We start from the raw sequence: 15,131 nt of genomic DNA, 5'->3' as shown, positions 1-15,131 counted from the left end.
TACACTGACTGTACAGACATTAGCTAGCTAGCAAAATGCACATCGACCCAAGCAGCAATTATGACAGCTTGAGGCTGAAACCAGTGTGGAAGTACCTTAAAGTGCAATGTCACTGAAGGCCGCTAGATGCTGGCTCCAATTGACTCCCATTCAAAAAGTGTCAACTTCTCTCTACAAATACTAATTAAATAATATTTTTCAATGAATCATTATGGTCTCACTTGCTAAATTTCGGCCCTCTAATAAGTGTGTGGGTGGTCATTTTGGAAATTATCACTACGTTAATAAGATTTGAAGACTTATAGTAGCTTTGATGACTGCTGTGTGGATGTTGATTGACAGCTGCGATTGACAGTTTGCTCCGGGACTCACACTGAGTTGGACTATTGTCACAATATTTAAGTAAGTTTAATCTTACCTGATTATGATACCTGTTAGCACGTGTTTCCAGAGTGTGGAAGGCAACACCCCCTGGCACGTCTTTTGCCTCAATTTGTGCTGCCAGGAGTGAATTTGTGTGTATTTGTGTCTTTCCATTGACTTTGCATGCAACTGTGTGGCCCCTAAAATTGATTTTGCGTAAATTCTCAACACAGCTTAACAGTTGATTTAACACTAATATCTTGTAGCATTCACACCCTGCTGCTAAAAGTTTCAGATTACCTATGTCTGCAATAAAAATGTTTGATAAAACCTAAAAAGCTATTCTTAATAATTATATTTTTATCATCATCATTAACTGATCTGACCTGCTGTAATGTATAGCATCTTATTCTAAAGCTTATCAGATGCATGAATGACAATAAGCATGAACATGTAACCACATTCACATTTCTTTTGCAGAAATATGTAGCGTGTGAAGTGGATTACTCCTGAAAATGATTGTGACAGAACATACAAAAGAAGCACGTGATGTAAATGAAGAAAAACAGATACCAGATAAATGAACATGGAGGGGGTTTAGCCAAATACATAGAAAGCAGATGATGTTATGTGAAGATGTCATTTTATGGAAGGCTTTGCAGGGATTTCCAGTGGTCTGTGTCAGTGAAAGATGATGATGCCGGGTTATGACTTGTCATGCATGCAGATGCTACCGTGCCTGGCACAGTAAGTCCTCAACAGATGTGAAGCTGGGATCTGAGCCATACTAAAGACTCCCTATCTGTACTTGACTACCCATTCTTCTTCTTTCTCTGCAGTGGCAGAATGGCCTACAGGTGCAGAGGTTCGCTGATAAGTGGAGGGTCACGGACAGGAAATTTTATTCCAGCTGTGAGTTGGAGGGTGGCTGGTGTTACATCCATCATGATCGCCAAAGTATCCAGCTGCAGGGGCCCGGTGGTGTGGGGAATCCTTTGCTCTGACCTCTTTGAAAAGAAGCATATGTGCAAGGTGCGTGCATGGCCTTATCTTAAGTAACTGTTTTGCTGTTGGATAAAAATGAGTCTCCAACAGGTTCCAACTTTTCATTCAGGAAAACATTTTTTGGTTGCCTGGTGTGTGAATTTGTATCTTTATCAATCAGTGGACTAATACAGAAACATGTTATCATCCAGCTGAAAAAAAACCTTGACGTATACACTGACAATTCATATGTTGATGATTACAATCCTCTTTAGTCTTCATCTTCACCTCTCCGTGATGTTACCTTTCTCACCCACTGATCTCCTCTCATCTCTGACATTCATTGAACTCTTGATCCTCACATCTTCCTCACCTCCTTCCACAATTACTCTTTATCTTTTTTATCATCACCACGATTCCTATCTCATCTCCGCTCTACCTCTCCACTTTCAAACATCTGTTGCCATTTTGGGGGTGCCTTGACAATTTGAATTTATTAAGGCTATATTTCTGTAAAGCATTTTAAATTAGAGGACAATTTCTACGTAATTCGTCTTGTAAGCAGATTGAGGCCAGGGGCCCACAAGTTCAAATGCCAAAGACGAGCATCATCACCTCACTTTACTTTCAAAATGTGAAAAAAACCTCAATAGATCTGCTTACAGTATGTTACTAAAAACCTTGTGTTGTAACATCAAAAAACAATTCATACTCTTATACACACAGTAAGTAATAACTAGTAGAGAGCACATTTCTCTTTCCAAAATTTGAGCCATAGTGTACTCCATCATGTACTCCTCTGCTTTGACTGCATTTGTACTTTATTTTAATCTCATCCTAAAAGAAAGTCACTTATAAACTAATATCTTCCTCTAATGTTGTATTTAGACAAAATGTGAAGCAAATTTTCCCCTTGCGTCATTTGCGTGTATTTGACTGGTGGAACGTTTGTGTTCATTTGCCCTGAACAGCCAAAATATAAACTGTACGTTAGCTATAAACTAGCTAGCAACGGACGTGCTGACCGCATCTGTGGGAGCGTGTCTGTAATTGAGTTCACTCATTGTGTTCTCTCTCCATTTTCCTCTCGTCTCTGTATGTTTATAAAGCAGATTCCTAAAGCACCAGGATACACAAAAATGTTTTGCTCAAATTGAAACATTTTTAATTTGCACAGCCCCGAACGAATTTGTGTCTACTTGTGTTTCCATTGACTTTGTATTGGATCACATATGCAAATATGCAAAGAAATAACTATTAAGGCACTGAGTCATAAATCTCTTAGAGGAATATAGAGCAAGCAGAGGACTTGATGACATTCACCCTCAAATGAGAGAGAAACGGTTTTAGATTTTTAACATCTTTAAGCTTATGTTTGATTTTACGACCAGAAACTTTAGTGTTTTGGTTAACGCTCACTGCTCTCAAATGTGTCATTTCCAGACACATCTGGCAGTTGTTTTCAGTGTAAAAGCTCCAATAAATCAACTGTACACTACCTGCCATCACCAAACTACAGAAAAAAATTAGCAACTTAGCAAGAAAGTTAGCTAACATATTGAGCAGCTAAAGGGCCAGGGATTTCCCAATCTGGGGTGGAGACGAAAATACAACTAAAAGAAGAATGAATATTGGACTTACATTCACCAGGTGGCCAGAAATATGACCTCAAATGAATGTTCATGTTGCTCTGTGCTAGATGTGTAAAAAAAGGCAACTGTTTGCTAACATATTCAGCAATTTACTGTATGTCTTTGTCAATGCAGGTTTAAAAACAGCAAAAAATTGTGCAATGCTTTGCTCTTGCAACTGATACCAAAGGGCTTCATTACCAAAGCAGAAGAGAAAGATGAATCTGCTACAACAGTTTCAAAATGGAACTTTTCTAAAAATGAAGAAGACTTTGTGAAATTGTGTTTCAGTGTGTTTTATTAAAAGCCTCCAGTTGCTCTGTGACTCTGGAAATGGAAATAAGTCTCTGTTTCTCATTTACACACTTGGCCAAACAGGAGGAATTAAGGGTATAACTTTGTTTGACCCATGTCAGAAAAACAATTCAAATTGACAGGGGGGAAAGTGTTGTCACGTCAACACACAATCGGCTGGCTTGACAACCTCTTTTTCTTTTCTCTTTAAATTTCCGCTCCTCACAGTGGCTGTGGAGCAATGAGAAGACTTCAACAAGAGCCATACAAGTCAAGTGTGCAATTACATCTTCACCTGTTGACAAAACAGCTCAGAGAAAGTAACATCCTGCCAAGTTCTGTGTTTTCAGCCGTGTTTGCTCCCCCCAGCTTCCTCCCCTCAGCACACATCTTTCATCCCACTCAAACTCCCTCCCTAATGGAGCCTTGCTCGATTCGGTATGAGACTTAAGTGAACTTGTCAAAGTCAGATGCCTTTCCCAGAGATAAAAAGAAGCCTTGGTGGTCCCTGTTGAGAGGTGAAGGGGGCAGAATAAAAGAAAGGGAAGAGAGGACACCACACTAATACCCTGAGAGCACTTGCATATGTGGACCCGGGATTTGTTGCAATTTGTCTCTTTGTTTTTAATTTTTTTCCTAAACTTTTTTGCTCTGTTCTTTGTAATAAGGTATAACAAAGCTGACATGACCTGAGTGAGGTCCTCCTCAACAATGAGGTGGTCATTGACCTATAGCCAGAGGCTGCACTCAGGTCGGCCACCGCCTGCATGGTTCAACTGTCACCTGAGGGAAGGGTAGGTCAGAAGCGATGGGCAGTGCCGGCTGATGAACAGCCACAGAGCCCCCGGGCCTCTGCCAGGCCTTTGGTGTGAACAACCAGCAAGACTCTTTGTTAGAGAGCTGATCTGGCAGATAGAGACTGGAAATAGCTGGTTAGAAGTATGGGAGAGGTCTTCTTGAGCAAACAGTTGTACAAATTAGAGAGCGTGGTAGTAGTTGACTCTCAGATAACACTGATGGCTGCAGTGACTCAGAAGGAAGTGAGTCAAGCCAACACTGGGGCCTCATGAAGAAAACTATTGACAACCATGAATGTCAGATTTAGGCTTCATGATATATTTTGTCTTTTGAAATGATCACTGTGTCAGATTAGGAAATCATAGTCATTAAATCTTGACTCAGCTGAGAGATATTGGCAGATTACATGTTAGATGCCGACCAATCATAGCTCACCGTCTCTCTGCCAGGGACTGACTTCTCTACACTGGGAGCGTGTACACCAGTTTTATGAATTAAAGTGAACCTGGAACCATTCATTGAGTGCATTTACATGCACACTAGTATCCCGGTTTCGAACCTTATCCTGCTTTTAATCATATTCGGGATATGGCGTTTACATGGAACATGAGAAACCTGGTTATTCATCTCCCTGTATACATGATCCCAACAGCATCCAGGTTCCTGATCATCTGTGTGCAGTTGTATCTTGATTTCTTACCATCTCACTTGCTATATTTTGAACTAACAAAGAATATTCAGAAACCTGTTTAACCTGTTTACATGCAACAGTATCCTGGTTTCCATTGGAGTACTCCAGGTAGCATATCTAGGTTTCTCAAAACCGAGATAAGACTTTATCCAGGTTTCTGAAACCAGGACGTGGTGTTTAAATACATAAAACATAACCAGAATACTAGTTCACATGTAAACGCAGTCAATCGCTTGACAGTTGGTCTTTTTTCTTTCCAGTCAGTAAGAAGGTGAGTGAAGTTGGTCTAATGCTCCTGACCTGAAGGTGATGAAATAAAACGTCAGTCGTCATCAACACAGAACATGTATTAGAAGTCTTCCACTATGGCACACTACACTCGAGACCCATGTCTGTGGGTTCAGGCCATTATTGAGCTGATTATCATGTAGATTGATCTCGGGATTGCGTTTCCTGAATGACCACAGATGCGCACAGAAAAACCTCTGTTCTAAAATATGTTTGATGTTTCTTTGCTGATACTTTAATCATTTTATTATTATTTTTTAACTGAATTTCCTTGATTCTCCAGCTGTTTAATGACACTATTTGTTGCCAAAATGTCAGACAATTGAATAAAGTCTCTTGCAGCTCTTGCAAAATACATACTGCATTTTGGGCAGTCACAAGTCTATATTCCCTTTAAGTCTTCATCACAACCGGAGGCCAGGGGTAGGTTAGCAATGATCCTAGTAATTACTTTTATGTGAACAAAATAATAGATTCAATAAGAGCTTACCTTTTATTCCAAATGAAGGAAATGTACTTTGTTAGGGTTCATTTTGCAGGTAGAAATCTCAGTGAGGAAAGGAGAGACGAACAGCAACCACAAATGAGTTGAGTGACTGTTCTGTAGCTCCATGATGTGAAAATGTATGAATGTGAAGCTGAAAACAAACATGGTGCCAACATGATTTGATGAAGTCCATAACTAACTAGCATTGGGAGTTCTTAAAAAACAGCTTGAGAAAACACATTAATGTTCATTAGTGCAGGTACAGCATGTTCCCAGGATCAGGATGGAGTCTTCCAAATTGGCCGGGATAAGTCTGGCCTGGGTAGGAGTCCTGGGAACAGCCCAGTCCACAGTTTCTGAGTGGGTGGCCTCTTCCAAATCCGCACATGGTTTCATATGCCATGCATCTACTTTACACATGAACATACACTGGCAGGCAACACAGACAAAAAAAAATACAGTGTGTTCCACGTATTGAGAGCTTTTATCAGTTAATATGAAAATGTTTTCCCTGTGGAAACCACCAATTGGCTAACCGCAAAAATTCTCCTCAAACTGGGAGCCCAACTGGCAAACGATTTGAACAATCAACCATAAGACGTCACAGCGCCATTTAAAAGACTTTAGAGCTGAGATTGAGAGAGGGATAAGGGTTGGTGGAGTGATAGAGGGATAAAAACAGAAACAAGAGTGAAGGGATTTTCAGCAGAAAGATAATGATTTAACAAAAATGTCACAAGGATTCTCATTTATTGTAGCTTTGAACTATTTTTATTTAGGATATTCAATGATCGTACAGTATTTCTCTATGAGAACAGCTGGAGCTGGTTTTCTAATCAGTCATGTTAGATGGTTACGGTTTCATTCTCTATCAGACGTACTGTATGATGTAATCAGGTATGACATATATTGGAGTTATATTGCCGTATTGGATGCAATTCTGACCTCACAGTGGAGTTTATTTTTAATCACTAATCTATCAATTTCACTCAAGAAATAAGCTGATGTCTAAAAGCGACATAGCACATAAGTTTCAGTCTCTTTCTCTCTCACACACAATACTGCCTCAGTATATTGGTGGCAATAATTTGCTGTGGGCCAAAACCTCAAAGTTCTACCAGTCGAGAGACCCTTTCATTTGGAGCAGAAGATAGCCATCAGACACACACACACACACACGCACACACACGCAGTCACCCTGGCCTGGGCTTGGGAAGAAGAGAATTAAAGGTAACCACAAAGACATTTACGAGCAGTCCCATGGCAGCCATCACCCCAACAGGGCCGCTGCCACAGAACCACAGGGACAGAGAAACCCTCCGTCTGTTGACTCTGCAGATTAGTGCCTTAATATAACCACACAAAGGCTGCCTTTCTCTCTTCTGCACTCAGGGAATATGCTGAAGAAGGAGCAGCACAGCAACCACAGTGGTTATATAATCTATTTTCTTTTACTCCCACTCTCACTGTAGTAGCTCCACTGCACAGTTTGTTCAACTTAAACAAAGGACATAAAAGAGTATAATGAAATAAATATGCAGAGTCCATTCAAAAGCAAGTGTGAAAATCAGTCCCTCATGATGACGTAATCTGAAAGAGATGCCAGATAGGACACGAGCCTGTTTTCACTGTTTTCCACATAGTAAAGTTGTGCTGCTATTATCCCAGTCTTCATCATACAGCCTGTTCAGATAATTAAGTGGCAAAACAGATTGTGGTGTAGAGCAAATCTGCCAAACTGATGAGGGCAGGGCTTTTAAGACACTTTGCAGCCTCAAGGCAAAGAGTTTCTTTATGTTGTCTTAAAATCACACACAAATTTTGAATTTGTTTTTTCTGAAAATGTATATATATAAACTACAATGTCTTTTCTCATAGCAGCGGCAGATAAACACATACAAGCTCAAACATCCATACAACTGGTAAAGGACAGCTCAGCACTTTTGAGACACCATAACTATCAATACATATGATATAAAATAAATGTGCCAGAAGCATGCTCCATTCAAGTATGTGTACATGCACGCTTCGAGCTATGCAAGATCAATTTTACATGTCTTTGTGTGCTGGAGTGGGTCACCTGAAAATTCTTAATGCGATGTAAGCACGAGCTACAGTCTGAGCGGTGCAGCTGGTTGCTTTAGCATGAAATAACAATAGAAAACAGACCCCTTTTGTTTGGGTTCAGTTACGCTCAAAACAATCGTGCTGACCAGCTTGACGAAGCTGTAGCCGAACTTTGTCACCTCTTCATTCAGACAGTAATTCTCCGTCTTTCCTCTGTGAGCGATTTAAAGATCCCACATCAACATAAGACTCCATGTTTTTTTTTGTTTTTTTTTTATGGCTGCATATAAAATGAAAATATTCTCTATGACGTGGATCATTTTATAGACGTTTTCCCCCAAAATTCAGCCTTTGATATTTTTGGAAACTTTGAGATCACATAGATTTTAAAATGTTGGTTTGAAAAATGTTTGGCTGAACAGCGTGAGTTTGTAATGACTGGCCCACAGGCAAGCTACTTCTTGTTTAGGTTAGTTCATTTGCTGTTATTAGAATCGTGTTTTAAAAACCTGCCCAAAATTCAGGGCATCCCTCTGCCTTGCTTCAGACAACATGCATACAAAGACCAGTTTCACTTCAGTGACACTGAATTACAAACTGCAGGTCTTGACCAGCTACTGGAAAAAACCAGTAGCTGGTTGAGACATCATAAAAGTAGTGGGAGCTTTGATTTTGTGTGAAGTAGGTATTGCTTGTATTGCAGTTTGATTTATTTTTGTGTCCAGCAACTATCCCACTGAGGTTTTGTAGATGTGCAAGACTACTCTGACTTATTTCACTGAATTACAAAACCATATAGACATGTCTTGATTAAATGTTTTAATCACATGTCTAACGTTTTTTCAGTGTCAGAGTTACACTGTAATTTGGCTTTAACTTGTCACTTATTATCTCAAGTCTTCAGTCATATGTTGCAAGCAAAAATCCTTGACCAGACCACGGCTGACAACGTTACTGTTGCACCAAAAACAAATGGAACAACATTTGGAGCAACCATACTGGTGAAGGACAAAACATCAACCCCAAGCCATGTATATAAGCCCCAATTTTTCACAGTCTGTGCTTTCACATACTTGAGTTCAGCACATCCTGCAAGTTGATGTTATGATTCATCACATGAGGTCATCACTGTTTGATTGGCATTTTATTCTCGGCTTAGGCAGCTGGATGAAAATTAAGAGAAAGACAGAGGGCCAGAAAATGACAATTTAATGCAAGTATTCCTCAAGGGACCTGGACTTATATCGATGTAGTTGTGAAGGAGTGGGCCACCCGCATGCAGCTGGGAGTTACAATATCTCATCCAACTGTCAGCATGTAACAGCTTTCAATCGGTCAGAGAAAAGTGTTGGCACATGATGAGACAGAAATCATGATTTTAGACTTTAAAGTAATATTCCACCCAATATCTGTATTTCAAGCACTGAACACTCCCTCTGTAGATAGATAAGAAGGAGGAGGAGGAGGAGGGAAAAGTTTGAGCAGAATCACTTCAAGCTGCAGTCGTTAAAGCAACAGAACTTAGTTTTTCACAATTGTTAACACACTAAATCTGGATCCTGAAATGCAATAAATGAAACCTGAAACTCATGTACTAAATCCCTAAACCAAGTCTGCCAAATTGCAACACAATTTCTGCTTTAAATCACACTTTTTTGCACAGTTCTCTACATTACACACAACATTCAAATAAAAATCTCTCATGTTCCTTTGGAAATCGACGCCAACGCCAACGGCAACACCCACTCACTTCCTCCAGGTGAAAATGTTAGTTGCTCACATTAAAGGAACAGGTTGACACTTAATGCTTATTTGCTTTCTTGCAGAGACGAGTAGATTTATGCTACTCTCATGTTTATCTGTTAAATATGTATTTGGAGCTAGCAGCCAGTTATTTTTAGCATAGCACATGATAGCCTAGCTTTGCCAGCATCTCTTACAGTAAACTCTCTACTACTTACTGTAACACATTATATGTTGAGTGTTTAAATCCTGCAAAAACTGTCAAAATATGCCTTTAGAAAATACAGTAGATGATGTTCCCATACAGTAGTCTAAAAAATTCTTTGCAAGAGTAAATGCTGCAGAGAGGGGTTACACAGAGTAGCAGATTGAAAGCTGAAATAAAAAGAAGTGTTTTAACCCTTGAGAGAAAGGGCAAAGTGCATCAGTGCAAACAGACGAGGAGACAAGTGGAGAATTGTTGAAAAAAATCTGAACAATGTGTCACTGCATTGACCGGCAAAACTTCACAAAGGAAGACATTGAGCTTTCAAAAAGTGAGTCTGTCACTGCTTTAAAGAGAAAAAGTTACAATGACCACAGTTAAACATAAGTTTTAAAAAATTCACACACAATTTCTGTTACGTAAATGGTAGCAATCCATCTCTGTAGAGAAGGAGATAACAATTTGACTCATTTTTCTCACGTTCAATACTAAAACAGACACTGCTCACACACACACACACACACACACATATAGATGCTGTGACACCACTCAGTAGCACAGCTGTAACCATAACAGCCGCATCATCTCCACAACAGAGAGGAGTGTGGAGTGTCATCCTGGACATGGTTTGACTTCTGCTCTTCTCTCTCTCTCTTGCTGTTGATACGTGATCTGCCCTCAAGCGATATCAGCAGCTGTGTGTGTCTGAAAGATGAATGTGAAATGTTCGGTTTCCTCTGGCTGTGAGATCGCTTTGTTGTCACGATCTGGACACGCACGCCCTCGAGTAGCAGAGCATAAATTAATTATGTTCAAAAGGTTATGAAATCAACCTCTCCCTTTAAAAAAAAAAAAAAAAAAAAAAAGAAAACCTCTCTTCCTGCTTCACTCTCTGATGTTTATTTGTGGCATGAGAATGTCACAGTGGCTGTGGGGGAGAGGATGAAACATCACTGGGGGGCAATCTCATGATTCCCACCTCTTTAGTCAAAACAACCAGTAGGAGGAAGAACGGACGGAGGGTGGTAGAGGCAAAAAACTGCAGAGAACATTCTTGAATTTGTTACATGGACTTTAAATAAGTTAAATTAACAGGGTATATTTTTTGGTCCCAAGAAGAAAATTGTTTACAGTGTATGCCCATGGAAAAAGATGACAATGATACCAATCAACACAATAACACACACGTATATGTATAGACATACTGCACTAGAGATACAGAAAAATAGAACCAATTAGAGGGCCAAGTGCACAGATCCAGCTTCCCTTATCGTGAGATCCTGTGCATTGAATCCACATAGGATCATGACAATGGCTGGCTCCCTGTTAAAGCTAGTGGCAGGAAGAAAATCTTAATAGATTACTCCAGGATGCAGGACTCACAAGATACAGATTTGGAAAAAAAAAAAAAAAAAAAGAATGGTCAAATCTTGTGTAGCAGAGGTTGAGATATGTTGACTTTTAGTCTATAGCAAGCTCCAAAAGTGCTGGATCCTGCATTTCCTATTACACAACATGACAGTTTCATTTGTTAGATCCTCCCTGTACCCATATTATTCAATTCAACACACACAGTTCATAACACAGACTTTTTTGTCTGTTAGTTTTGTAAAAATTTTTGTCTTGAAGCCTAAAGGCCCCTTTGTACTGTGCGACTTTGAGCTGCCTGTGATGAAAGTTGACAATCGAAAGAGAAATGTGTGGAAATCTCTGGTTGTCTGCTCAAAACGGTGGTCGTAGATCACACTGTGAGACACAACAACCAAAATGGAAAGCCTGAGGCAAAATTCTGACAGTGTCAGAAATTTAGGACTAAATTCTCACAATGTGACTGCTGCTACGGCCCACATCTACGAATAAACCAATCAGAATATGAAATGAAATGACACAGAATACACTGGCCGGCGTGACATTTCGTAAGTGTTGGTTGAATAAAGTTTAGGGGGAAAAACACGCTTGTCACATCCACCGCAGATGGAAAATGATAAAGATGAAACGTAAAGAAGTTTGTGCGACTTTGCTGCTTTTATGTATTTTATTCTATTTACATCGTAGTGCTACCATTTACCATGCATTCCAAATTGATATTGTGCAGTCTGACACAGACGGAGATTTTATTACAGGCGTCTCGCACATTGTGACATGCAATAAACTCACAAAAAAAACTCGTCACTGCACAGTCAAAAGGCGCCTCAGCCCTGGTGACATCATCAGGGTTATTTTCTCGTTCTTGAACTGTTTGACCAAAGACCAAAGTTATATGTCCAGTATCAGTGTCAACATGTAAACCTCCATCAGCAGAGTGCATCAGATTTAAGGCCTCACTTTACTTTTTGGTGGTCAACATTTGCTCAAGATCTGGGTCAGTCCGTGTGTCTGTTTTGGCCTGAGGTATGAAGTATAGCTGTCCTGGTGTCAGACAGCGAGGCTGATATATGGAGCTCTATTACCATCATTCATAACCCCAACCCACTAATTACAACCACAGACTTGCAATGAGCACTTGGGAGTTCTTCTGTTGCTTTGAACTTTATAACAGCATGATGGGGTTTTGTGTGTGTGTGTGTGCGTGTGTGTGTGTGTATGTGTGTGTATAGAGGTGGAGGGGTAGGGGCGTATAGGAGTTGGGTGAAGATTGACACCCCTGCCGCACCTCCCACTGATCTGATGACTTGACCTCAGACCCTCCATCTCCATAGCTGGAGAAATTAAAAAGCAAAGAATGACCAGAGGATAAGCAGTAACGGCTCAGACAATTCAGTCACACGTGATGAGTCAAATAACCCCAAAATTTTGAACAAAATCCAATGATTTAGCATATTTGGCCTGTCAAGATTGCATGTACACACCAATATAGTCTATCTGGATATTAACCAGCTGAGATGCTGGGCGTCAGATAATCTTTATTGAGATAAGAATTGTTGCTCATAGGGATATTTACATTACTGAGTGGCAAATGTCAGCCTCCACTGGTAATACATTCCAAACAGACACACACAGCTGGGATGCTGTTTTGCAGGTCGCCTTGGAGACGGCGGGGAATGAGCGAGAGATGGCAGGGAAGAAGGAGGGGAAAGTGAAAGGGAGCGTGAGCGTCTCTTTCATCAGGTCACACACACTGACATCCATTCAACATGTCCTCCTCATAAAAACCCTGACATAACCCCAGACATGAAAGTCTTGATCTTCTCCTCGGCTTTTGTCTGCCTTGTTAAGTATATGAGGAATAGTTATGGGTTTCTAGTATTATATAGCTATATAACTTAAAGAAATTAAACTTCATGACTGTGTTGGGAAGCAAGACAGCATCTGTCTTCTGCATTTCTTACTGGAGCCACTGGAATCTACATTTTGTATGATATTTTTATTTTACTCTATTGTGTTTATCATGGAAATTGTCATGTGACTTTTTGTTTGATGTGTAAGTGCTTAAAAATATAACTTTAATTGTAGAGAAAATGAATGAATGTGTAGGAGGTGATGATTTTTGTGGACAAAAAAGTTATATTTTGTCATTTTCTATGGTTAAGCTGTTCAAAATATGTGTGACCCGGTCTTGACATCTGACTGAAACAGAGGAACATTGTTCTTACCCCACCACCCCTTCAGTGACCTTTGAATCCTCACCCGGGGACTCAAAGGTCAATGTCCCATCTCAATCTTGAGATCATTAGATTAGAATCTGTTTGGCTGCTGCTGCGTCAGAGAACCAGTAACCCCTGGAATATGTCATTATTATTATTATTATTTTACAGATAAAAAAAAAAACAAATATTACCATCATCTATTGTATAAGCACTTATGAATACAAGTAAATATCAGAATTAGATCTAGTTAGTACATTTAACTGCAGTGTGAGTCTGTCATTCACAGCTCAGGGACGCCATCTACTGTATGACACATGAGTAATGGTCTTTTAAAAAATAGTCTCTATAGCAGCAGTGGCCTACAATTGTATTTTGGTCCATCAAATTTTTGTTCAAATAAATTTCATACAGATCAGAGTCCATCTCAAATTGCACAAATATGTCTGCAACTTATTTCTGTATCTACATTTTATGAAATGGTGACAAACAACAATTTACTCTTTATAAGTAAAACAAAAATATCCACTACTATGTTGTTCTGGTTAACCTCCATGGAGGAATGCCAAAGAGATTTTTATTGTGCTCAAGAGAAAGATGTGTTGCCTTGTTTTATTTGAAGTTAGTTATACATCTTATACCCTGGTATATTTGTTTTGCACCATTAAGCAGTGTTGAAAGAAATATTCACATGCTTTACTAAAGTAAAAATAACAATGTCATGGTGTAAAAATACTCTGTTACAAGAAAAAGTCCTGTATTCAATATAGTAAGTGGTAGTAGTTAGTATTATCAGAAAAATGTACCTTAAATAAACATTGAAATAGGTTTTTCATGTTGTAATCATTCCTCCTGTCCATACTGACCATTAGAAGATCCCTTCATAATGCACTTACTATGTAAGCGATGGGGGACAAAATCCACAGTCCTCTCTCTGTGCAAAAATGTATTTAAAAGTTTATCTGAAGCTAATATGAAGCTTCTGCTGTCCAGATTATTTAAATCAAGTCGATATCTTTCAACATTACAGTCTTTTTAGTGCCCAAGTCCCTCTTTTTGTCACTATACTTCCACCACTGCTCAACAGGGAAACACTGTCCAAGGAAACACAAAGAGGGAATTTGTTGCTAAAAATACAAATAAATGTAAATGTGGCAAATATCTACTTGATATGACTAACTCAGACTGCTGAAACCTCATATAAGCTTCAGATAAACTTATATGTGGACATGAGATTTTGGCCCCGATCACTTGTAAGCACATTCGAAGGTGATCTTTTAATAGCCAGTATGAACAGGAGGAATGATTAAAGTGAGGAAACCCTCTGTATGTGTTCATTTGGGCACCTGACTTGTTTTAAGACAGACTTGAAAAAGTATGAACTCATCCTTTAAATATCAAAAGCAAATGCATTAAAGTAACCAGCATTTGTCAAGGTAGGTATCATTCTTATTAGTTGCCAGCATAGTGGCTGTTCTCAGCTGCAGCTGCAGCACACGAGGCCTTAGGTTTTCTCTATTGGATGACAATGATAAACAGCAGCAGGTGGTGGAGATGCTCTGATGAATGTTAATTTCATCTTTTTACAGCTCCTATAGTGTTGTCAAAGACACTACATTATCTTTTCCACTTGGATTCATCTACCATTGTATATAGGCCAGTGTATATAGGCCTAGGTAGTTTGCTTACATGCTGCACAGCCGTCAATTTAAGCTAACGTTGTGTCAAAGACTGTTTCCCTGTCAATATGCTTCATCTTACCTTTACCTGAACCCAATTTATCTCCTCAACCACTCATCTTCTGTGATGTTTAACCTGACCCCAAACTAACCTTAAAACTAAACAGTTATCTACTACGCCTAACCATAACTTACCTAAGTCTGAACCTCAGCCATGGAGATACAGTACTGTAGGTGCTACAGGAAACATAGTTTTAATGAGAGGGAAACACAAATAGGCATGTGCCGTTTTGGTGCAAATTCAAATGGAGTGGAAA

The 15,131-nt window shown here is 39.5% G+C and overlaps 1 protein-coding gene and 1 long non-coding RNA gene across 4 annotated transcripts in view; one reads left to right on the top strand and one right to left on the bottom strand.

Annotated features, from left to right (window-relative positions):
- Window positions 1-4,903, top strand: part of LOC122979862 (platelet-derived growth factor subunit A-like) — a 33,976-nt gene extending 29,073 nt beyond the window's left edge. For 2 of the 3 annotated variants that reach the window (XM_044347639.1, XM_044347640.1), the window contains exon 6: window positions 1,203-4,903. In XM_044347639.1, coding sequence (XP_044203574.1) covers window positions 1,203-1,237 — 35 coding nt within the window. In that variant the 3' untranslated portion in view covers window positions 1,238-4,903. The remainder of the gene's footprint in view (window positions 1-1,202) is intronic. The other variant, XR_006402941.1, reaches the window with a different exon arrangement.
- Window positions 4,904-11,740: 6,837 nt separating this feature from the next.
- On the bottom strand, window positions 11,741-15,131 carry LOC122978948. The gene is made up of 3 exons (XR_006402778.1): window positions 15,010-15,131; window positions 12,493-12,575; window positions 11,741-12,250 (listed from the first exon to the last, which is right to left on the bottom strand). It is a non-coding gene; the product is annotated as an uncharacterized LOC122978948 (long non-coding RNA).

The sequence above is a fragment of the Thunnus albacares genome, chromosome 3, assembly GCF_914725855.1.
Source record: "Thunnus albacares chromosome 3, fThuAlb1.1, whole genome shotgun sequence".
Classification (NCBI taxonomy): domain Eukaryota; kingdom Metazoa; phylum Chordata; class Actinopteri; order Scombriformes; family Scombridae; genus Thunnus; species Thunnus albacares.
This window is presented reverse-complemented; position numbering and strand designations above follow the sequence as displayed.